Source organism: Megalops cyprinoides, chromosome 9 (genome assembly GCF_013368585.1).
Source record: "Megalops cyprinoides isolate fMegCyp1 chromosome 9, fMegCyp1.pri, whole genome shotgun sequence".
NCBI classification, from domain to species: Eukaryota; Metazoa; Chordata; class Actinopteri; order Elopiformes; family Megalopidae; genus Megalops; species Megalops cyprinoides.
In genome coordinates this window covers 7,843,094-7,865,274 of record NC_050591.1, presented here as the reverse complement: position 1 = coordinate 7,865,274, position 22,181 = coordinate 7,843,094, and the positions used below count along the sequence as shown (strand labels likewise).

The 22,181-nt window shown below is 47.2% G+C and overlaps 2 protein-coding genes across 2 annotated transcripts; both read right to left on the bottom strand.

The window, feature by feature from the left end:
* Window positions 1–869: 869 nt before the first annotated feature.
* Window positions 870–5,508, bottom strand: LOC118782919 (cyclin P). Its single transcript, XM_036536542.1, has 10 exons — window positions 5,455–5,508; window positions 4,515–4,640; window positions 4,246–4,318; window positions 3,851–4,020; window positions 3,493–3,591; window positions 3,037–3,192; window positions 2,539–2,697; window positions 2,280–2,458; window positions 1,979–2,172; window positions 870–892 (listed from the first exon to the last, which is right to left on the bottom strand). The coding sequence occupies exons 1-10, from the start codon at window positions 5,506–5,508 to the stop codon at window positions 870–872; spliced, it is 1,233 nt and encodes a 410-aa protein (XP_036392435.1).
* Window positions 5,509–8,577: 3,069 nt separating this feature from the next.
* On the bottom strand, window positions 8,578–20,513 carry akt2 (v-akt murine thymoma viral oncogene homolog 2). The gene is made up of 14 exons (XM_036536417.1): window positions 19,974–20,513; window positions 15,954–16,077; window positions 15,604–15,732; window positions 14,912–15,023; window positions 14,127–14,280; window positions 13,427–13,558; window positions 12,879–12,944; window positions 12,600–12,668; window positions 12,207–12,329; window positions 11,388–11,516; window positions 10,886–11,100; window positions 10,489–10,576; window positions 10,275–10,377; window positions 8,578–8,722 (listed from the first exon to the last, which is right to left on the bottom strand). Exons 2-14 carry the CDS (start codon window positions 15,997–15,999, stop codon window positions 8,643–8,645), a joined length of 1,446 nt encoding a protein of 481 aa, XP_036392310.1. The 5' UTR covers window positions 16,000–16,077; window positions 19,974–20,513; the 3' UTR covers window positions 8,578–8,642.
* Between the last annotated feature and the right edge of the window lie 1,668 nt (window positions 20,514–22,181).

The following is a 22,181-nucleotide window of genomic DNA, read 5'->3' as shown; positions in this document are numbered from 1 at the left end:
GGGTGGGATGTGCGGGGACCAGTGTGTCCACGTGAGTGGTCCATGGTGCTGGAGGTATTGACAAAGACATCGCCATATTGGTGAGGGTGAGCGGATTTGTGTTACCAAGTCTGTGATGTCATGTGCAGAGTGCTGTAGTTTGTTTTATCATTACATTGTTTTACCGTGTCCAGAATCGATAGAGGAGACCTTGGAACAAGCGATGAAACGATAAATGGAAGAAATCTAGCTAGTCTTATGTCATTAAGACTAGATGAGCCTTAGCTCATACGCCATATCAAGTATACTACAGCTACTGTTTTTAACATGATATGTAACCTAGCTATGTTTCATCCCTGAATTTGTCTATACCTTTTAAAGAACGCGCTCATTTCACGCTCGGAAGGTACAGCCTAACTACATATACCTCTTTTGTTACATGAAAATAAACATTCAGAGTTTTAGGGGCAAGCGATCATTTCTAGTTACCGTGCTATGTGTAATGTGTGTTGCAGACGTCGCCAATTTGTCGATTAGATAACGTAGATACTTGATTGGCATGTCTAATCAAGTACCACGTGATTCATTTACTTTATCTTAAGTCATTGTATTTGGAAAGCTTACTGCGACGTACACGAATCTGTACATTCGCATGTTGTGCTCTGCTTACGCAGGCGTTCGCAAACCCGTCATTCTCAAACATTCCCTCAGCTGTTCGGCTACAACTCCACGTGGCCCTCCTCAGACACGCTGATGTCGGCGTGCGCGCTCCGCCAATGGGCTTCCCGGGTGTGCTGCGACATGTGAGCCGAGTGAATCAGGGGCGTGGCGCGCACGGGAGGCGCACATGTACCGCGCCATGCGTACGCTAAAGAACACGTCCGTATCCCTCAAGGCTGGCGAACGTCACCGCCTGCACGCAAAACATCCGAGAGCACACATTCACAAAACTCCCACGCTTACGGCCTCCCGCTCGAACATTCACATGTACACGCGGAATCAAGCACGCCACCTCATGCATATCTTATTATAGTGCCCGTTGCCGACCAAACGGTTATTAGCGAGTTATATTTATTCTCTGGGCAGTATCCCAAAGTGGCAACCGGTTTGTGGGGAACTAATATGAAGAAGTACTGCTAGCATGTGACAAAAATGGCTTTTTGAGAGGAACGGCTGGCATACAATCCATTTGTGTTTGCAGAATGTTAGATAGCTGTTTAAATAGCTGAGGTACCACATGAAGATTTCACATTGTAGGGGTGACTTTGAAAGGAGACAAAGTACATGATTAGCAAGTCAACATTTAAGTATTGACTTATTGCTGGTAAAAAAATACTTAAGAAAAACTTATTCCTTGTTCATAAGCACAAAAATCAGTGCAGTACAAAGCAATGTCTATAGGTGCAAATTAAAAGATGGCACAGAATCTTGCAAAAAGTGCACTTTTAATATTTTGCATCAGACATGATATTTTTTATTTTAACATGATTAAAAGCTCCTTCCAATCTTAAGGCATGCTGACATCCAAAAACACTAAAAACAAATGTTTCAAAGTGCTTTAATAAACCGGTCTCAGACAAGTGACCATTTTAAACATTCTTACAAGCTTGACACGTGGCACAATATTTACCTCACTTTTACTACTCTAAAACTGAGACATCCATTTAAACAATCTTAATACAATTCTTTTTCTTTGATTCACTGAAAGATAAGAGCATAAAAAGCCTAGAGGAAAGGAGAAAAGGGAGAATCAATAGCTGGAGGAGCCAATGAAATGAATCCAGGGGAATTTCCTCATTGTGGATGAACAACATCTTTGGAAAGCACTGTATATCATGTGGTGGCAGGGGCCTAGAGTGCCATTACAATCTGGGGGTTCAACATGTCGTCCACTGCACTGCTGATGTGAGGTACGACATGCCGGTGGTGGCCCCCCTGACTCAGCTCTGTGCACCCATGTACTGTGCAGCCTCTCCGCCCCACCCCCCTTTCAGGGGACCTTCGCGCTTCTGGCCTCGGCCCTGCAGTCCCGACAGCCCCAGCAGGCAGGGGGCGCTGTGCAGGGCGTGGTGGGTGCTGACCTGCAGGGTCTCGACGGTGGCGAACTTGACGAAGGAGGCGCGGGTCTCCCGGCCCGCCGCCCTGGACGCGGCAACAGCCAGAATGTGCATGATCCGCTGGAGGGTGGCTTCACTGAGGGAGAGGTCAGCAGGGGCGTGTTAGAAACGGGGCGGGAAAAAAAAGGGGCCGACAGAGGAAGGCTGGTACTCCTACACAAGACAGCACAGGACTGGTGCTACCTGCAGACGTGGAGACTGGTGGCCAGGCGCCACGCTGCCTCTCCCTCGGGAGTGGCTGGCTCCTGCAGTACCTTGCGCGCCAGGCAGAGGGCAGCGCAGGCCAGCTGCGCGGGCTGGAACACGACGCACTGGCCCTCCAGCAGCGACAGCTCCAGCAGGTAGCGGGCCATCCACACCACCTAGGCAGGACACAGGGGAAGGTGAGCGCGGGTTGGGAGGGGTCGCACCGGGAGCAGTTCGGGGAGTGGGGTCCCCTGACCTTATCGCTACAGCGGGCGATGCGGGCGGTGAGCAGCAGGAAGTGCAGGGGCGGACAGTAGGAGATGTCAAAGTTGAGGTCGCACAGGACGCGCTGCTCCATGTGTAGCAGCTTGCGCTTGCTGTAGCAGTTATCCATCAGGAAGCAGAGCTCCGAAATCTGGCAGGGACAGAGGGGAGGGAACAGCCAATACAACCCGCTCTTTTCATTTGTTTCTACAACTGCAAAATGTACACCTTTTACAACTGTTGCCCTACTATGCCCTGGCAATGAAATTCATGCATAATCCATTTTAGCATCTCCAAATAGACTAATTTCAAGTGTCCTGACATTTATTGAAATGTTCCTTGGCTTCTTTGCGAGCACTCCTTCGTATGCTCGAAAATGGACAGGAAAAGTAAAGTGGAGAAAATAGCTGATACAGGCAGAGGAAGGGAGAGAATTCAAAGTGAGACAGAGCGTGAGAACGTGCAGGGCTGGAGCGCGCCTGTGGGCTACCTCCGGCAGCACACACTCCTCCTTCTTGCCAGCCAGGAAGAGGCAGACGGCGCTCAGCAGCTGCAGGTTGGACGTCTGCACCTTGATCTGGCGCAGAGCACGGTTCAGCAGGTGCACGGCCAGGTACAGAGTCTCCTCTGAGAAGTTGAACACTTTCTAATGATGGGGTGGGGGGGGGTGACAACACAGGCAGGGGTATAAATGTATAAGATTGTTACAATTAAAATCAATCCACCACACTTGCAACAATACAGTACACTTCCCAAAGAGACTCAGTTTACAAGCTCAGAACTAGCATACAAAAGCTCATGGAACCAAATAGTACATCTTGGCAGTGACTCTGGCAGGGAGTCCTTCTCTGTAATGCACGTGCATTTTTTTTGTATGTACAGGGTGCATGCAAGGTCTAGCCGACAGAGGACCAAGGGAGAGTTCAGGAAGGGAGTCACCACTCACATGGACCTGGGTCACCCAGTCCACCAGGATAGCTCGGGTGGCATCGGTGAAGGGGCGTGGCAGCTCTGCATTTGGGAAGGTGTAGTGTGATTGACACCTCTAAGACAGGGAGAGAAAAGGTACATCATCACACAGATCAATGAAGGACAGTGGGGCTGGGACTAACTGCTGGGGTGGGATGAGCTGGAACCACATGAAAATCTCCCCCCCCCAGTGGCTGGGTCGTGACACTGCAGCAGAATTGTCCAAGTTATGGGAAAGCAGTTTCCCCCGTACGGCAACAGATCATCATGCCGTTTGGAGCCAGGGGTTCAGCGAATTCTTCACACGCCGTATGAACGGCCGGCTCGTCCCTCACCATCATGCCTGAGAAGATGTCCCACGCGTAGGTCTTGTCGTAGATGAGGCCCAGCGTGCACATGGCCGCCTCCAGCTCCCTCATCAGGAGCCCGGGAACCGCCGTGCCCAGCCGCGTCAGGCCGTGCAGCCCGTGCAGGCGCAGCAGCAGGGCCTCCTCCTCACGCCCACCTACGGAAGAGTCAAAGCGTTAACGCGCTGACGCCACCAGCTGTGAAACCGGCCCAGTCTCATCTATCTCTCAGACTTTAGGAGGTAAAGGGAATAAATAGAGAATAAATTAGGAATTAGGAATAAAAGGTGAGCTACATTGGCTCCCCCCTCCCACTGAGCTTGTGGCACCTTCAGAATGCAAACGGCCACAGAGGGTGGCATGCAGGGATACCGTGGCCTGACCTGTCCGTGCAGAGCCGTTCTGCTCCGCGTAGTCCTCGATGACCCCGTCTTCAGACGCTGGCAGCTTCCTTACCTGAAGACACGCAAAAGTGGGGCCAGCTCACACACTTAATGAGATAAAGGCAGGAACGCCAGCGCAGAAACGATTAGCGTTCAACAGTAATATGGGAAGAGTAACTAGACAAATGGAAAATGATTTCAAAGCACAGGCAGACAGGGAGGGGGGGATGCTGTACAAGGGAGTAATGAGAAAGGACTGCTCTCATTACCCATCTGTGCTCCGGCCTGGCCGTGCAGTGGCCCCCCCTGGGCTCCTCGGCGTCGGCCAGCAGCCGCCGCTCCTTGGGGACGCAGGCATTGGCCCTGGTCCGCAGGGGAGCACGCCTCTCCTCCGTCTGCAACCAAAACAGCAAAGGGCCCTTTTACTCCCCCCCCAAAAAACCCCCACACCAGCACTCGACTCGATGCAACATGACACAGTGCTTCTTTGTCCCCGCTCCGATTGGTCAGACGCTGTCACAAGCTGGTTTCAACCATGCAGAAGTGTATAGCGTGCCAACACGAAAGCAATATGCCCCCATATCCCCATTCCAAGTGATCAAACTTCACAATGCTTGGTCCCTTAGCAGTTATACCTAGAGTGATCATACTGCTGCTAGATGCTTTAGTTTATGGTGTAACTGGTGTGAAAGGCAAGGTTCTTTTCTAGCACTTCATTCAACAAGTTAGCCAAGATTGCTTTTTAAAGCATCCATGAACAGGGAGCATTAACTAACATTACCTGTACAGTTAGTGCCCCAGTTGCAAGCAATTACCAGTCATTTCCCCTGCCTGGGACAGAGGACAGTCCAACAATGGATAAGGTACATTAGTTTGATCTAGGACTAGGTCATAGTCAAGATGGTGAGACTGAGAAAGCCACATTCTTGAAAGGGTGATTGCTGTACAAATAAGAAACGTCTTCAGTTTAACGTTTTCTGACCAGCTTCCAAAGGCCCACCTTCCCGAAAGATGCAAATTCAGTTTCTGTGTGGATCTCTTCGTAAATAAAAGGGAGTTTTACCATACAGGCGCTCGCCTTTGCCCGTGGCATCACAGGTGTGAGCCTGGTCAGTAATCATTATCAACGTGCAAACGGTCCATGATATACACAACAATTCCAGTTGTTCTCAGCAAATAACACGATACTTCGAAGATTTCAAAGCTCACCTTCTTGTGTAGGTCCAACAATGGCCTGGAATCGCAGAAACCGGTTTGGGCCATGACGATTCGTGCGGGAGGAGGTGATTTTTCAGCGTGCGCGGCGGCCAAAGCTCTTCCAGCGGCCGTGCGGTGTAAAGTTGTGCAAAGTTTGAAAACGCGACGAAGCAGCAGCTAATAAACACAGCTGATTACTTGATTAGTGGGTGGAACGCTTGATTTGTAAGGTTCATAATCAAGACCAAAAGTCACGAAAACGGCAATTGTGAAATTATTTTTCAGTTATGGAACCCACTATGTTAAATGTTATCCGTACATTTATCAGGTTTCAGAAGAACATGAAATGAACCTATTGATGAAAAGAATGTAGTGAAAAAAACACGCACACAGACGAGAAATCTAGAGCCAGTTGGAGTTTTAATAGCACATATGCTTGTTCTAGACAGTATAACAATTATGGTAAACCTAATGACTATAACAATCATTTAGCAGGTAACAGACCAGTTAGCCATAATCTTTTTGATTGCTGTCCACATCCATATTGATCAATCACCCCCACCCCCCCCCCCCCCCCCCACCCCCCACCCCCAAAAAAAGGAGAAAAAAAAGGGGGAAGAACAATCGCGAACGCTGTTTGTCACATTCAATAAACCGATGCTGCCGAAACCCACGGTAAATCTACACGTATCATTAAAAAGCTGTTAATCTCTTCCCCTTCAAAGGGTACAGTTCTCCCAGACGTTGTATTGACAGAGAGCAGAGAGGATATCTTTATTGTTCATTTCCTTGTCTGTCTGCGCATAGTCTTTCATATTGTACCTGATTTCCTGTTTGGTGTGGAGCATGAGAAATCACGATGCCCATATAAGAGGTGCAGACTTCAAGAAAAGTTGGAGGCCTCAGTGGATTCACATTCAATAAGAGGCACCAGCGCGCGTTGGGTACATGTACAACCTGAACACCACCCAGTGGCGATTTCTCTGATTGAAGGCAGTAACACTACTGGTGTATTTCTGCTCCGCGGGTGTTGGGTGTTTCTGTAACTCGGCGTGGATTCCGGAGAAACCAATCCCCTCCCGTTTATCTTTCATCTGATAAGATGTGGCAGCGGCAGAGGACAGGAAGGCAAACTAGAGACCCCGAGGAACAGGAGGCTCAGGTGGACTTCAACAGGTACTCACTGGACGCACTTACAATGCGCACCAATCTTATTGCCACATGAAGAGCTCTGAACATTCAGAGCGAGCGCATCGCGCAGTAAGAAAAAAAGAAAAAACAAATGCAAAAAAGACAAATACACACGGTCTCACACAAGTTTCCTTGCCTCTCTCTCACATACATACATACACACACTTTACTCTCCAACATCCCCTCCCCCTGCTCAACACCCTGAAAGACAAAACACGGACACGGGCTAAAATAATAAAATGATGACAAACGCAAACAAAAGGTTTTCATATATATAATTTTTATATATATTTTAATGAGACTAAATTTGTCTTCCGAAGTTTCGAGGGACAGGGGACGAACATGAAAACAAAAATCAAAACAACATAAAATGAACAACAAAAAACAAGATGATGTTCCTTAGATCTTTTTCAAAGGCAAAATTAAAGACAAACCTCACTTATCACAATGTCTGCGCCACCTGCAAACTCGTGTGTGCAGGTCGTAGAATACAAGTGCGCACTTATTTGTGGCGTACAGAGCCAGGCCGTGCTACTGCAGGTGTTGCCCTGGTGAATCCATTCTTCTGCGCGGTGTGTGGCGCACTCTGGCGGCCACTTTTCGACAATGCAGCAGGCCAAGTGAAAGACAAGAGAAATGCTCTTTGAAAGAAAAAAAAAATGCATTCCCATCAGTTTGAACGGGTAGAAATATATTGCTGTGTTTCCAAGTGCCAGGTTTAAGCCACTGTTGTATCAGTCAGTTTTTACGCTTCGTTATGAACACACCAGTGCCGATGCATAGCAACAGATTGATTTATCAACGACCGAGAAATTAAAATTCCTTAAAATACCCTTTGACACCGATCCCTCCCAAAATGGCACATACAGCTGAACGCACGATTGACAAATTCATACAATATTTCTGCTTCAAGAGGGGACTAACTGCCATAAATGTAAGGCTTATGAACCTCAATCTCCCTTGAAAATGGGGCCCTCCCCTTCGACACACACTCTTCTGGCTGGGGTCTGGGGTTCAATTCCTTTAGCAAACCCCAAGGCTGTTCTCACCCTCTCTCAACACCCCTTCCTTTAAAGCTGAAATCTCTTCCTGCCTGTTGTGTGTAGTGTCCCGTTTGGCCAGATCATCGTCGTAAACACACATTTTCAGATGCAGACACCCAGACACACGTGCACTCCCTTCAACTTGCTGGTTCTTGATCACAAGCATACGTGCACGTACAGGGAAGAGAAATAACCATCCAGCTCCCACTGCCCCCCTGCAGGAACAGTTCAACACTATTGGTAACAGCTGGTTCCGGAAAGAGCACTTGTAAAAATTGCAGAAATATGGCTTTTAAAACCGTAACAATCAGAAGGATTAGTTTTGCTGTCCAGATTTTTTTTCCATGTGTCTGTTGCATTTTTTTGCCCTTTTTTAAAACAATGTTTTCTTCTTGTTTTCATCCAGGTAGGGTGTTTCTCCAGCAGTCTCTAGGAAAAATCTGTATGTGTCTGCTGATGGTATCTAATACAGTGATCAAGTGCTGTCATGGCAACTATATGCTGCAGAGTGTAGTGTGGTGGGTGGAGCAAGTAGACTAGTGGGCAGGGCAGATCAGAGTGACAGCTGCCAGTCAAGGCACTTTGCTCCTGCTGAGGTCAGTTGTCCGTCTGGCTGTCTGTCCGTCCGTCCGCCCAGGTCTCTGTGCGTCTCAGGCTTTTGACTCTTATTGTGCATCTCTGTTGATGTGCTGGTGTACGTAAGAGAGCTGCTAAGTCCACTTCCCCAAAATGTGTGCATGCTAGTGTTTGTGTGTGTGTGTGTGTGTGTGTGTGTGTGTGTGTATGTGTGTATGTGTGTGTTTGTGTGTGTATGTATGTGTATGTATGTGTGTCAGAGAGAGAGAGAGAGAGAGAGAGAGAGAGAGAGTGAGAGAGAGTGAGAGGGAAAGTGAGAGAGCAATTATGTTACTGAGAGAAGGGGGGAGAGAGAGTGAAAGAGAGGGAAAGGGTGAGAAAGAGCGAGAGTCACTCCCGTATGCTGGCGGAGTAAGAGAACTGGGGAAAGTGTGTGCGCTGATCCGGGTCTTCGCAGTCCAGGCTGTCATCTGGAATAAAGCCCATCACACAGCATGTTAGCACAGTGCCCCCTAATAAGTCCAACTAAAACTTTGTGACCGCCATTCTTAAAAAAGCACAGCTAGTGTAGCGTCTAGTCTGCCTGAAAAGAAGAAGAAGAAAAACCAAAGTTTTATTTTTCAAATGTTTTGCCTTGTTGCCAGCCAGCTATCTATTTCTTAGCTGTGTAGCGAGCTACTAATTCCTCACATCGATGTTACGAACATAACATTGATGGCTAGCTAGCTAGCTATCTGTTGATCAGCTAACATTACCAAAGCAAGCATAGCTACTAATTTCTCACATCAATGTTACGTTCGACGTTCATATCATTGATGTGAGAAATTAGTAGCTATGCTTGCTTGGGTAATGTTAGCTGACCAATGGCTAGCTAGCCAGCTACTGTAACCTTGGTAACACTAGCTAACGTTAGCATGCTACTTTCTAACATTGCCATTGACTCACCTACCAATGTCACTTAACATCTGGCTTCATAAAAGGCTAAAATTGTATAAAGTGTAGTAGACAAGTTTGTTTTTTAAAGCACTGTTCTCTTGTTTTTATTGTTTGTTCCCGCTAGCTTGCAATTGCGGCTGCAAGCTAGCGAAACACTATGCTAGCAAAACACCGCAGATTGTCTGAAATTTGTGTGCTATTGCGAAAGCTACAGCATGAGATTGTTTAACAAGGATGGCAATTTGAATAATTAAGTGGCGACTAATCCCAAAACTTCCTCTTAAATGTTCCACAATATAGCTTTCTTGTGTTACAAAATTCAAATGACAGAACAGAGCTAAATTTAGTTAAATCAATTTAAATTACTGAGAATAAACTTTTAGGTTAGGTTGAGTGCAATGAACAATAACGTTTAGAACACAGACCTCACAAAAGCTGTGTCATGAGCATTTAAGGTAATTTAAATCGATAAATGCCATCCTTGTTAATTAATCTCACGTTGTAGCTTTCGCAAGCACACAAACTACAGACAATCTGTGCTGTTTCACGAGCATAATCATTTACTCTATTCTCGCAATTGGTGTTGACTATTCTGTGAATTATTTATTTTATTGTTAATCAAGGAGGATAAATGGGAACAGGCTGAAAGTAATGATAGATTTAAAGGTAGTGTTTGGGCTTCCCCTGTTTCCAGCTCACCGGCCACCACTGCTAGCTTGGCGCTAGTGGGAAAGCGGAGACGTATACAGACATATACAGTGATGTACTGACGTGGCTCTATGGTGAGTCTCTGCCCGTGGAAAAGCAAGTTCATTCTTAGAAGGTTTGCAAGCTGAAGCAACTCCGAACTGGCACTAGCACAAGCCCAGAACTAGCACATAGTTCGCGTTGGTGGAAAAGGGGTACCTGAGGACTGATCCTGGATTAGCACTAACCTTTTACACATAGAAACTGGGTTAAGTGAAGAGCAGGGGAGCTCATCTGGGATCAGCGGTTTTGGGAAACATAACCCTCTCCACCCCTATGAGTATAAAGCAGGTATGAAAGGCAGGAAAAGAGGCCCTCCTCCCAGGCTTTTACACTCACACTTGTCAGGCGGCGTGACAGTGATGGTCTGTGCTGTGAATTCATCGTCAAAGTAGCGCGTGTCTGTCTCGGATGTCACCTGGGGCTTGAAGAGCGGGATCAGCTAGGGAGCGGAGACAGAGAGAAGCACAGCCAATCAGCACCATCCCCACCTGGAGCCCCACCCCCCGGTCCTGTACTGGATGACTGAAAACCCCCTTCCTCAACTCCTCACCTTCTTCTGCAGGACGTCCTGCCAGTTGATAAGGGTGAAGAACTTGTGGCTCATCACCTCTTTGGCGTCGTCTGGCCCGCCTCCAAGCCTGTGAAATGACAGACGTCACACTCACGCAGCTTACACCTGACACGCCATCACAATCAATAACTGCTTTGCTTCCTCAGATTGCAATTAAGATAAAGTGTATAGGTATGTCTCAAAGAGCTTTAAAAATCCTCCAGCAGAGAAAAGCTGGTCAACTGGACAGTTTCACACACATAAGGCTCCAGCCTGTACATGTCATGCCTGCTGTTCAAAAAAAGCAGAAATATCCCAGCTGCTCGCATGCCCCGGACGCCAGCGGCCCGCCCCACCCCATTACAGCCCACCCGTCCCACAATGCCCTGTTCCCCACCTCTGCTTGGGGTCCTTCTTGAGCAGGCCGGCGAGCAAGGACTTGGCCTCGGGCGACAGGTTTCGTGGGAAGCGGATCTCCTCCATGAGGATGAGCTCGAACAGCCGTTCGTGGTCCTGGTTGTAGAAGGGCAGCCGGCCGCACATCATCTCGTACATGACCACGCCCAACCCCCACCAGTCCACCGCCCGCCCGTAGTCATTATCCTCCAGAACCTGGGGGGGGTAGGTGAGTACAGAGGGAGAAATTTATGGATGTGATAATATTATGAATGCCACAGGATGTTCTGACTTAGCAAGGCAACCTCCAGTCCAAATGCTGACTTCAAATAATCAACTGATCTGAGTATTAAATAACATAAAGCAAAACAACCTCCCCACAATGTGGCCCTCCAAGACTCGAGATATCTAAAAAGTACTAATAATAAATAATGCCATAAAAATAAATTACAAACAAAATGAAATGGAAACATCTAGTAAAATAACCCTAGATAAGAGGGTACCTCAGGTGCAAGATACTCAGGTGTGCCACAGAAGGTCTTCATGGTGGCTCCATCGGAAATCCCCTCCTTGCACAAGCCAAAGTCTGTGATCTTGATGTGGCCATCTTTGTCCAGCATTAGATTCTCCAGCTGAGAGAGACCATATGACATCACAGTCTTTGTTTATTTATAACAGACTGAGTGACATTACACAGCAGGGTTCAACTGCTGGTTTACTGCAATAATTACTTTTCAAAAGAGACTGTAGTTTGTTAATGCGCAAACTGGTGATACATTGGTGCATTTTACTGGAATACAAACTGACCAGTAAGAACAATCGGTCAGAACTAATTTTTTTCACAATGCAGCTGAGGACTAGTGGACAGAAGGAGTAAAGCAAGAAAGAATTCCACTGACAAAAAGAAAACGTATATTATATATCAAACATATTGTATAAAAACAGATAGACGGATATATATAAATCGTTCTTGCTCTCTCTTTCTCGCTCCCTCCCTCCTTTCCTTGTGCTCCCTCTTTCTCGCTCGCCCCCTCAGCAGTGGGCGGCAGTGTAGCATAGTGGTTAAGGAGCAGGACTTGTAACCGAAAGGTTGCCGGTTCAAACCCTTGGGTAAGGTACTTAACCCACAGTTGCAAAATATCCAGCACAAATATCCAGCTGTATAAATGGATAACATTGTAAAACAACTGTAACCTATGTAAGTCGCTTTGGATAAAAGCGCCTGCCAAATGAATAAATGTAAATGTAAATATAAATAATATAAATTCAGACCTACAGTATTTCATCTCATAAACACACAAGGGTTTAGCCATCTGCCCCACCTTGAGGTCCCTGTAAACGACATCTCGCGAGTGCAGATACTCCAGCGCCGACACAATCTCAGCACCATAGAAGCGTGCTCGGTCCTCTGTGAACACACGCTCCCGGGAGAGGTGGAAGAACAGCTGGGGGGAGCGAGGGAGGGAGTGAGAAAGAGGGAGCATGAGGAAGGGAGGGAGCGAGAAAGAGAGAGCAAGAACGATGAAGGAGAAACGAAGCAGAGAGAAACAGTGAGATAGATAGAGACAGAGGGGGAGAGAAACAGAGGCAGACAGACAAAGAATACCTTTACCTTTAGTTTTTGAGACCAATCAATTGGGACAATGGTACAACTCTGCATTGGACGTGTGAGTGTCTGAGCAAGTGAGCGTGTGTGAGAGATACACGGCACTCACCTCCCCTCCATTGGCATACTCCATCACAAAGCACAGGCGGTCGTGAGTCTGGAAAGCGTACTTTAGTGTCTGCGCGGCAGAGAAGAAAGACGCTCAGTGTTGCCAGTAGCAGCAATCCAAGCAAAGACAACCATTTCCTGATTTCTCCTTGAGGTTCCTCTCGGAACGCTGGTGCGGCGCACTGCGCAACGCTGTTAAAACGTTTTACAAAAGCGAGCGCTGGAGTGCGCACGCTCGCCCGCGCGCCCGTGCGAGAATGTGCGGGAGTGCGGTACTCACAGTTAGAAACGGGTGCCTTGTGTTCTGCAGGACCCTGCTCTCTGTCACTGTGTGCGCCACCTCGTCCTGCGGAGAGACACACACACACACACGCGCCATCACAGCAGCAGAAGCGGTTTCCAGGCGCGCGCGTCGGCGGCGGCTGTGATCACACAGGCTGACGAGGTGTCGCCGCTCTCAGGCGCCGGTGTGCAGGCGCAAAGGTTATCTGCAGCCTGAAGCTGCAACTTGCAGTCTGGTGTCCTGACCACCATGCTGTAGCACGATGCAGTGAGCACAGCTAATTTTAACCCAGAGAAAATGCTCAGCTTGTCAACTGTGGGTTTTACACCAAAGGAAAACTTAAATTCTTATTTTGCTTTAAGTCCTTTGCGCCAGTCTACCTATTTACATTCCTCTCCTCTCTCTGACATGGATCTAAGGTGATCCACTGATGGCAGTGTGTGATGCACACATCCCCCAACACACAGGTGTGAGGAGTCATATTGAGGCGTGTGGAGTCACGGCAACCCACACAGAGTGAAGCCGCCCCCCCCCCCCAAACCTGCCTTGGCGATGATGACCTCCTTGCGAAGGATCTTCATGGCGTAGTACATCCCTGTGGCCTTCTCCCGCACCAGGATAACCTTTCCGAAGGTGCCCTTCCCCAGCAGCTTCAGGTAGTCAAAGTCGCTCATGGTCTGGGGTGGCGAACAGACACAGGCACAAGACTGAGGAGCCAGACTCACATAATACTGCACAGGGATGTAACTGTACACTGATTCAAATCACTGCGTGAATACAGACGCAACCATAGAGCTGCCTCCGTGTTGCGTGTGAAAATTGATCCATACCATTGAGTTCTTAAAAAATTTATATTACATGAAACTCAAGTGCTTGCAACAATCCCAGCTAGCTTTCAACACTGAGTGTCATTTCAGTGGCATATAATGAACTAATACTTACATACTCTGCATATCTGCAAGCTGAATCTCATTACATCAAAATCTATCAGATCCCATCACATCGTATCGAAGTGAATTCTATATTGTTGACTGAGTACTGATATTGCTAAACCATAGGTTTACGTCCCCCGTTCTGTAGAGCCATAGAACAGAGAAATGGTATTAAAGGGCCAATGGAATCGGGATTGTTACTGAAGAATCAAACTACAGACAAAACCGAAGAACCAATGAAGAGACGGGAACACAGCAAACAGTATCTGACAGATGGGGAGAGGCAGACGGAAGAGGCACTGTGGACACTGACCACTTTGGAGTGAGACTTGGACATAGCCACTTCCATCTCCTCCATGCCACTGTTGTCGCTGGGAGAGCCAAACTTGTCCATGTCCATGGGCTCCTCCTCCTCTCGTGATTTCAGGCCGTTAGCGACTGCCTGGATCGTCCGTATCCACTCCTCCCTGAAAGAGAGAGAGGGAGAGGGAGAGGGAGAGAGAGAGAGAGAGAGAGAGAGAGGTTCAGACACAGAGATGGGGGGAGGAAAAGAGAAAGCGAGGTTTACATCGAGAGACAGAGGGACGGAGAGAGGTTTACATAGAGAGATGGAGGGAGAGAAAGAGAGGCTTATACACGGAAATGGAGGGTGACAGAGAGGTTCACACAGAGATGGAGGAAGAAAGAGAGAGATCTAGATATATATATATATATAGACATCTTTGAGAGGGGGAGCCAGGCAGAAGGGAGAAAGGACATAGGACAGAGTGAGACAGAGAGAAAGATGAAGCGAGACTGACAGGTGACAGGTGGAGAGCTGTTTGCGAGGACAGAGAGCGCACCTACATCAGCGTAAGCCCCCAGCGGCCATGTGGGAGAGCACCTGCATGATGTGTGCTTGTGTAATGGTGACACATGGAGGCAGTTTCTTTGTCTCCATCTTCGGCAAGCTTGTGTAACTGTTTGATTATGACTCTTGCGGCGGCGGCATGCTTGTGTAACCCGGGGGGGGGGCTCTAAGCACAAAAGGCCCCTGTAATTGGAGCGCTGGCGAGTCCTGCGCTCCTGTATCATGTCTTACTCCCCATCTGCTCTCACCTCTCCTCATGGCTGTCCACGTGGAAGGTGCGCTCGATGACCGTGGTCCACTGCAGGCAGCGGATGACGAAGGTGTTGGGGCGGGGCCTCTCAGTCTTCATCAGCTGGCACTCTGAGGCAGAGGACACCCTTTTGCATTCAACGCACCACCACCAAACCACTCCGACACACCCTCACCTAACCCATCCCAAGCTGCTCTAATAAAGAGCTGTTTTCGCAGCTCAATGCTATTAAACCGTCTTCATGACCAGAAGCTGCAGAAAGGGGCTTTTGCAGTTGTACCTCACCGAGCATAGGTGCACAGATTACTAAGAACGAAAAAGAAGTTTTCAGAAGATTTCTGTTATTATATGTCTTACATGCATTATATGTAGAAGGGACTCCTACCTTTACCACAGAAAATATCGTACATTTATTCTACTCCAAGGTGCACACACAAACAAGCAGAGTTCAAATATTACATAGTGAAGTGTGACTTATAGTCACAAAGTGAAAAAGGTGGAGTTTGAAAATAAAGACTACAGCAATATCATGCAATTGCTCCACTACTGTACAGAATCGGTTTTGCTGTAGGGCGTGGTTCCTGTTGAACAATGCAGCCTATAAGCATTCAGGCTGCTGAATATACGGTCAAAACATACACCCCACTCCCGAGTGCTCCCCAGTGCCAGCCCCCCGGCCCAGCGACTGACCTGCCACGGAGAAGTTGTTGAGAGGGGGCAGGCTGGGGTCGGACATCTCCGGCTTCTCTTTGTAGCCGATAAAGGAGCCATCGCTCTTCAGAATGAAGTACCGAGGCCGCCAGGTCTTGATGTACTCACCTGCAAACAGCCACACACCTTCACGGTTACCAGGGAAACACTGACAGGAGGAACTGGAGACGACCTCCAGCGTGAGGGGCGAGAGCTGGGAGTTGCGGGTTCTGACAGCGTTTCTGAGCTTGGGTTCACAGGACTCATTTTCCGTGTAGTTTGGGCTGACTGTGGCTGGAGCAGATAAGAGGAGGGAATTGCGAGAGACCATCGACCGCCATCGTCCTCACCTCTCTTGTGGAGCCAGCCCTCTCTCACGATGCTCACGTCGTTCATACTGGGACAGGGGCGTAGGGAGGGGGACCTGGGGGAGGGGGTCAGGCCGGCGTCAGCAGCAAAAATGCCTTATGACACCTGTGGGGGGGAAGAGAGAGAGAGAGACGCACACACACGCACACACACACGCACACAATAAGTCTCGTTATCCACAGCCCAAGCCTCGCTATCAGAGTAGCATGCAGAAGTTCAGACACCACTACAATAATTCTGACAAACCACCTTGTATGAACCTTTGTAAATCTACTACTTGTAAACCTAACAAGAAGACTGACACAACGCACAACTGTGACCACCTGAAATCGGCTACATTGACTAGGATTAAACTGACTGGTAGAGAAGAAAGGAATACGGAATACCACCTCCATAGAAGAGAGAACAGAGAAAGGGACAGATTAGCCAAAGGGGAGGAGGAGGATGGTCGTCAAGGGTTACCGTTGTTCTGGGATAACAGATCAGAGCATGCATCTCTGCTTGGCCACAGTAAACCACCTCTTGCACTCACCACTCCACTTATACAGGAGAGTCAGAACATGCTGCCGATAAAATGCCCTGACATGTGTATGCCTGTCAGGCGGGCAAGACGGCCACTCCATACGATATGCCCACTCCTCCTGACCCCGCCACATCCATTACAATTTAACAAAGTGATGGAGCGATAAGACCAGATGCATATGGAGCAAAGACACCACCTTCCTTTTCCCATAAACACAGGAGGTGCCGTCCAGCCATCACATCTAAGCTTCCAAAAGAATAATTATGGAGTATATGTGAGTAAAAATTTGTTTTTTAACCAACACAAGCTTTCGCAAATGTACAACAGTGCTACAAATATTCATGATTAAAAACAAATGATGGACATTCTACATTTTTGCAAGACTGCATTCAATTAGGTTAACAAATGTCCTTATCAAAACTCTCCTATATAGATTAACGTCTATTTTACATACTTATATATCACAGCACATATCCACCTGGAGATTTCCCAGTTATTGCAGGTTAGACAGCTTAACACAACAGCAGCTGTGCTTCACCTGGGATATGAAGCTGTCCCTTCTCTGAATCCTTCTCCCCTGAGGCAGGACTGCACAGTGCCCTGCCCGAACCAGTGCAGCCCCCTGTCAGCATGCCCTGGATCACCCACACCATGTTACCTTGCCAGTTACACAACACCACAACTGCACCTTCTCATCCCCACAGACACAAGCGCACTGAGAGGAAGGGGAGACAATTTATGTACGCACACACGCAATCAAAGGCTGAAACACGGACAAACAGGGACCCTCGTAGAGGGGAAAGGCGACACATCCTAATACCTACAGTGGAAAGGCAGCATTCATAAGAGGTGGACAGACAATACATATACACAAAAGTATGCATGCACATGCTTGCACAGATGGTACGGACCACAATGACCTGCCTCTCAACATTTCTAAAGAAGGAAAGTACAAGTGCTAAGATCACAGAAATCTGCCCCTAAGCCTGTACCCTAAGACTTAAAACTTCGTAATAACTTTCCTTTTCTGCCCTGTTGACGCTGTTCTCAGCTTCAGATGTCTGGAGGGCCACACAACATCATGCCGAGAGCAGAGGTGGCTTCTAACCAATGAGGCTCAAGAATGATGGGTTCTAACCAATGAGGCTCAAAAATGAGCTCAATGGGCCTGGCATAAGCCACATCTCACCAGGGTGAGCCTGGGCCATTGCTCCTGTACTCACACACGTGCCAAACCAGTCCAGGCAAGGCTCCTGACGCAGATGCGCAGATCCATCCAGGATCAGGAATAGGAGCGTAAAAGACATGAACCATGAGTCATACGCACGCAGCAATGCCGGCGGTGCAGTGAGAGGACACAGCTCCCTGAACTAGGCCTTTAACAGCCTCTGAGGCTCCCTTTTAAGCCACCTTCTTCACGCGCTGGCTGGCCGATACAGCACAGCACCTTGACGGAGACGGGTTGCGTCACCAGAAGACAAAGGTCTGCAGTCACAACGACTTCATCCGCCAGGGCTGGAGTAGGCTACATGGGCCACAACGCCGCGTGTCCCCACTCGTTAACACCCCCTATCGACTCCGAAGCACCTGCGAGTTACCTGGACGACATCGGTGGAGTTGCGCCTATCCCTCTCGTTTGCTCCTCTTCGGTGCAGTGTGTGACGTGTACTGCAAAGAGCAGCTGCTGCACGCTCTACACGCGAATGCACCGGAGGGCTGAATTCGCTGTACTTCAACACCCCTGCGTCTCTAGAGAGGATGTTGTGCAGAGGCAAGTGAGACGTACAACTGGTGACTCCAAAAAGGGTCAGACAGGGGAAAGGTGTAAAGGAAATGCTTATTAAAAATGAAAGGATGAAGACTGGGGATGAGTCATTTCATCTCCAATAAACCAATATTTGGGGTGCATTACTGTGCTCGATCTGATGTATGGGTATAGGGGAAAACAGTCACAACTTCAGATTTTTTCATAAGAATACACGCGGGATGTCTACTAACAATCTGAAGTGAATCTGAGACAACAGAGGATTAGATATTGGTTAACAAGATACGGAGCGACCCTGTTGTCAAAACTCACTCCATGAAACAGAACCACACAAGGCAGATCCCCAAAAAATCCACCCCATCAACAACCATGCAATGGCCCGGAGAGCATCCTGCCCAGCAGTAAGATGCTACACAAACATACAGATGACCGTTCATCTGTTTAACCCCGTCAACAGAACATATAAGACAAAAAAACAATGAATTCGGCTTTCTGGACCTTCCTGGAAGATTGGAAAGATTGTTATTGACAATAATGATAAATCCTTTAATTCATCGGCCTTAAGATGACATTGCCGCATCGTGAATACTTTCCAACTTATTGGCTGTAGACAGACGAAAATAAATAATTTAAGTTTTGCAGAATATCTTTTTGACACACTGCCAACGAACTACGCACGAGTCCATCAGCCGTTATCGACAGCAGTTTGCTAAAATCGCACACACTGGCAGGTGCACTTGTCGTTAGCATTCACATGTGCCACAATATAAGGTAAATCACTGCGCTGGGATCTCAAGAAGTTAGCTAGGTAGTATAACTACCTGGCCTTTGAGTTTGCTTAACCAGGTGGCCAAACAGCTTGCTAACTTAGCGGCTGACTGTGGTAATGTTTGATTATGACCAAAAAAGCTGCAAAGATAGCTTAAATAAGTAGTTAGCCGATATAATTGCAATAGCTGGCATCTTCACTTCTTTGGTACATAAAACTAATACACACGTTAGTTAGCTAACATTAGCTATCATCTGTCAATCGAACACTACGTTCACTTACCTGGCTAACGCCAGCTAGCCATTTAACTAACAAGTTTTCAAGAAAACAGATGGGAACAGTCTACTCCACTAGTCCACAGGAAAAGTCTGCCTATGAAATACCTTCCTACAAATACTTTCATTTACCCCCCATAACAATACAGTAATATTTCATCTGAGACTGCAAACACAGCACCGTGAGCAGTGACCCGGGTCGATATCTGCACCTATGCCAAAGGTTATTGTTACTGAAAGAAACCGGACGGTGGTCGGGTTAGAGCGAAATAATAACTTCAACACATATTTAAAAAAGCTAAACAATTAATTACCTAGACTACTTGCGCAATTAACTTGGCTACGTTACCTAACTACTTGTATGTAGCTAACGTTAGCTATGCTAGTTATGTAGGTAGGCGCACACCTTCTCCATTTAGTGAAGCACATACTAGCAGGGTGAGATAACGCAGCTAGCGACCTAGCAATCTGGCTAGAGAAATACAGGCATGGCGTTATATCCATCCTAAGTTAACCATCCACGACTTAGCCAGTCCCCCTACCTAGTTAGAGCAACTTGTTTCCTGAAACTCATGGTATCTGCTGTTAACTGAGAAACGTTAGCTTGTTAGCCACCTAGCCCATTCCGTGTTTCATGTGAGGGTAACGGCTAACTTCAGTGCCCCTTACCTTGACGGTTTAACACGGGAACCTGGAGAGCACTTTGAGCTCCCGAAGCTCACACACATTCCAAGGCGAAGCCCGTTCAACGTCGGGTTTATGTCTCCAACCCGATATAGCAGACTATACAAACACTTTATCGTAAAAAAAATCAAAACAAAGGCAGTAAAACCAATGCCCCGCTGAATGTTTTTCTGATCGCTGTTGCGGGCGGCGTGTTTGCTGATGTTAGCTAGCCAGCTTGCTTAGTGAACTGCTAGCCAGCTAGCTAACACTACCTAGCCGATTCACAAACGGCTAGTTAGTTAGCCGTTTTTGTTTGTTGTTACTGAGTTGTTTCCGGTTTTCTGCAGGCTTTAAATTGTGGTTTTCTACTTTTTGCACGTTTTTATTGTTGTTGTTATTTCTTATCATTAACTGCTATTTCTCTGTCTCCCCCGCCACCATGTCGTTTTTCCAGCGGCTCTCACCAGGCCCTGCTCATGATAGAACAGCTACTTGCTAACTTTCGCTGTATGAGCACAGGAAATGACGTGTGCGCACACTTAGGCCTTCTCCTGGTGGTGGTAATAACCTTAAAAATAGGGAAATATTAACTGCTAAATTATACCAAAGGTGCACAAGAGAGCAAACATGTTTAACATGCGCAGTACAGCTGTTCTCGTCCTATCCCCGTCGCAAGCGCTGCCGCAATAATCCCCTGGTACCATCTAACCCAGTGGGTCTAACCTGGACAAATTCCTTTCTACACATTGTTATGTGTGGCTTTGACTGAGCGCCGCTGTTGATGTTAACGGCGCTGGCCCAGGCATAGCAGGAAATAACCACCGTTATTGTGATGTGACAGTATCAGTACCGCAATACTTTCGTTTGTCCCGCATGTAACACTTCGCTTTAGTAATGGTACGCGCAAGTACGGTATCAAAGGGTACATTTCGTTCTTTCGAATCCCGTCAGTGTTTGATTATCCTTATCACAGTTAGTCATTTTAGTAGCCCAATTTTTTTTTGTTTTGTGCGCGAAGTTTTGTCCCCACAGTCAGCTTACTTAATTGTATGGCACGACTAGTTTCCCAGATGGCAGATACGCAGAAACGACGCCACGCAATGTCATTTGTGGTGGTACAATCATTGTGCATGTTATTTCAGTTGTCACATTTCATGTGAGAACGAGGCAAAGGTTAATGATGAAACATTCTAGTACACACAAAAATCTTCACGTTCACTTATTAACTGCTGCTGGTAAATGCAGATTTCTATAAGATAACCAGCGCGATGTGGTTCAAGGGTTTTTTCTACATGCAATGCAGTTCTACTTTTTGTCACCGGATGGCAGTGGTGTTGATTCCCATAATATGTGTATGACTCACATGAAAGTCACACGTGAAAAAAAAATGTGTGGCACATGTAGTTCACATGTGAAAACATGCGCCTTACACATGATGAAATATGTGAGTTCAGCCACTCCCACATAAATCCGCCCACAGTTCACAAACGTACACTTTTCAGTGGTGTCCATTGCTCACTGGAAATTTGTTTGATATACAGGGTATAGCTTGCTTTATCGGTCACACTTGCTAGGTAAGTCATTCAAGCCAATGCCAATCAAGGGACTGGCTGCTCCATTACCGACACTGTTTTTCTGGCTGCAGTTTTTGTCTTGTAATAAATTAGACCAAAAGAAAAACAACTGACTACCAAGGACGCTGCGAGCAAGTGACCGAACATTAAGGGATGTGTTACCTCTTGTTTTTACGACGTTTGATTGTACATTGGCTGGTATTTTAAAAAATCCTTCCCCTGATGTTAATAGTCTTAAATATTTGAAAATATTTTAATTATGTCTTACTCAAGTGAGACAGCGGAAGCAGTTGGAATTGTTCGTTCAGTTTAATACTTGAGATCGTTTACTTGATGCACTGCCAAATCCAATTAAGAAAGAATTGTGTTTTAACACCGCCACGATATAAAGGAAACATCTCACCACGACGGTCCTAAGATTTAACGCTGCGGAAAAACAAAAACAAAAGCCGTTCTGTCACTAGACAGAAAATATCGGAATGCCCGTGAATTGAAAGTGGATGTATGGATTAACCTTGGATTTTAAAGTTTGACAACGGCTTTACTGAAATAAATTTTAATTCGTGTTCATCCTTAGGAAAGGGTAGGTGTTGGTGAGGCTAATACCAGTGAGGCCCCCAGTCCAAATGTTTCCATA

What these genes read in the sequence shown, in the direction of transcription:
- LOC118782919 (XM_036536542.1), bottom strand. Translation starts at nt 5,508, where the DNA reads ATGGCCCAAACCGGTTTCTGCGATTCCAGGCCATTGTTGGACCTACAC. An exon ending in CCAGGCCGGAGCACAGATGG is followed by an intron (nt 4,319 to 4,514) that starts GTAATGAGAGCA and finishes GCGTGTCTTCAG; the next exon opens with GTAAGGAAGCTGCCAGCGTC. An exon ending in ACTGGGTGACCCAGGTCCAT is followed by an intron (nt 3,193 to 3,492) that starts GTGAGTGGTGAC and finishes CCCCATCATTAG; the next exon opens with AAAGTGTTCAACTTCTCAGA.
- akt2 (XM_036536417.1), bottom strand. Translation starts at nt 15,999, where the DNA reads ATGAACGACGTGAGCATCGTGAGAGAGGGCTGGCTCCACAAGAGAG. An exon ending in CAAGGCACCCGTTTCTAACT is followed by an intron (nt 12,669 to 12,878) that starts GTGAGTACCGCA and finishes TCTGCCGCGCAG; the next exon opens with ACACTAAAGTACGCTTTCCA. An exon ending in AAGAAGGACCCCAAGCAGAG is followed by an intron (nt 10,577 to 10,885) that starts GTGGGGAACAGG and finishes GTCATTTCACAG; the next exon opens with GCTTGGAGGCGGGCCAGACG.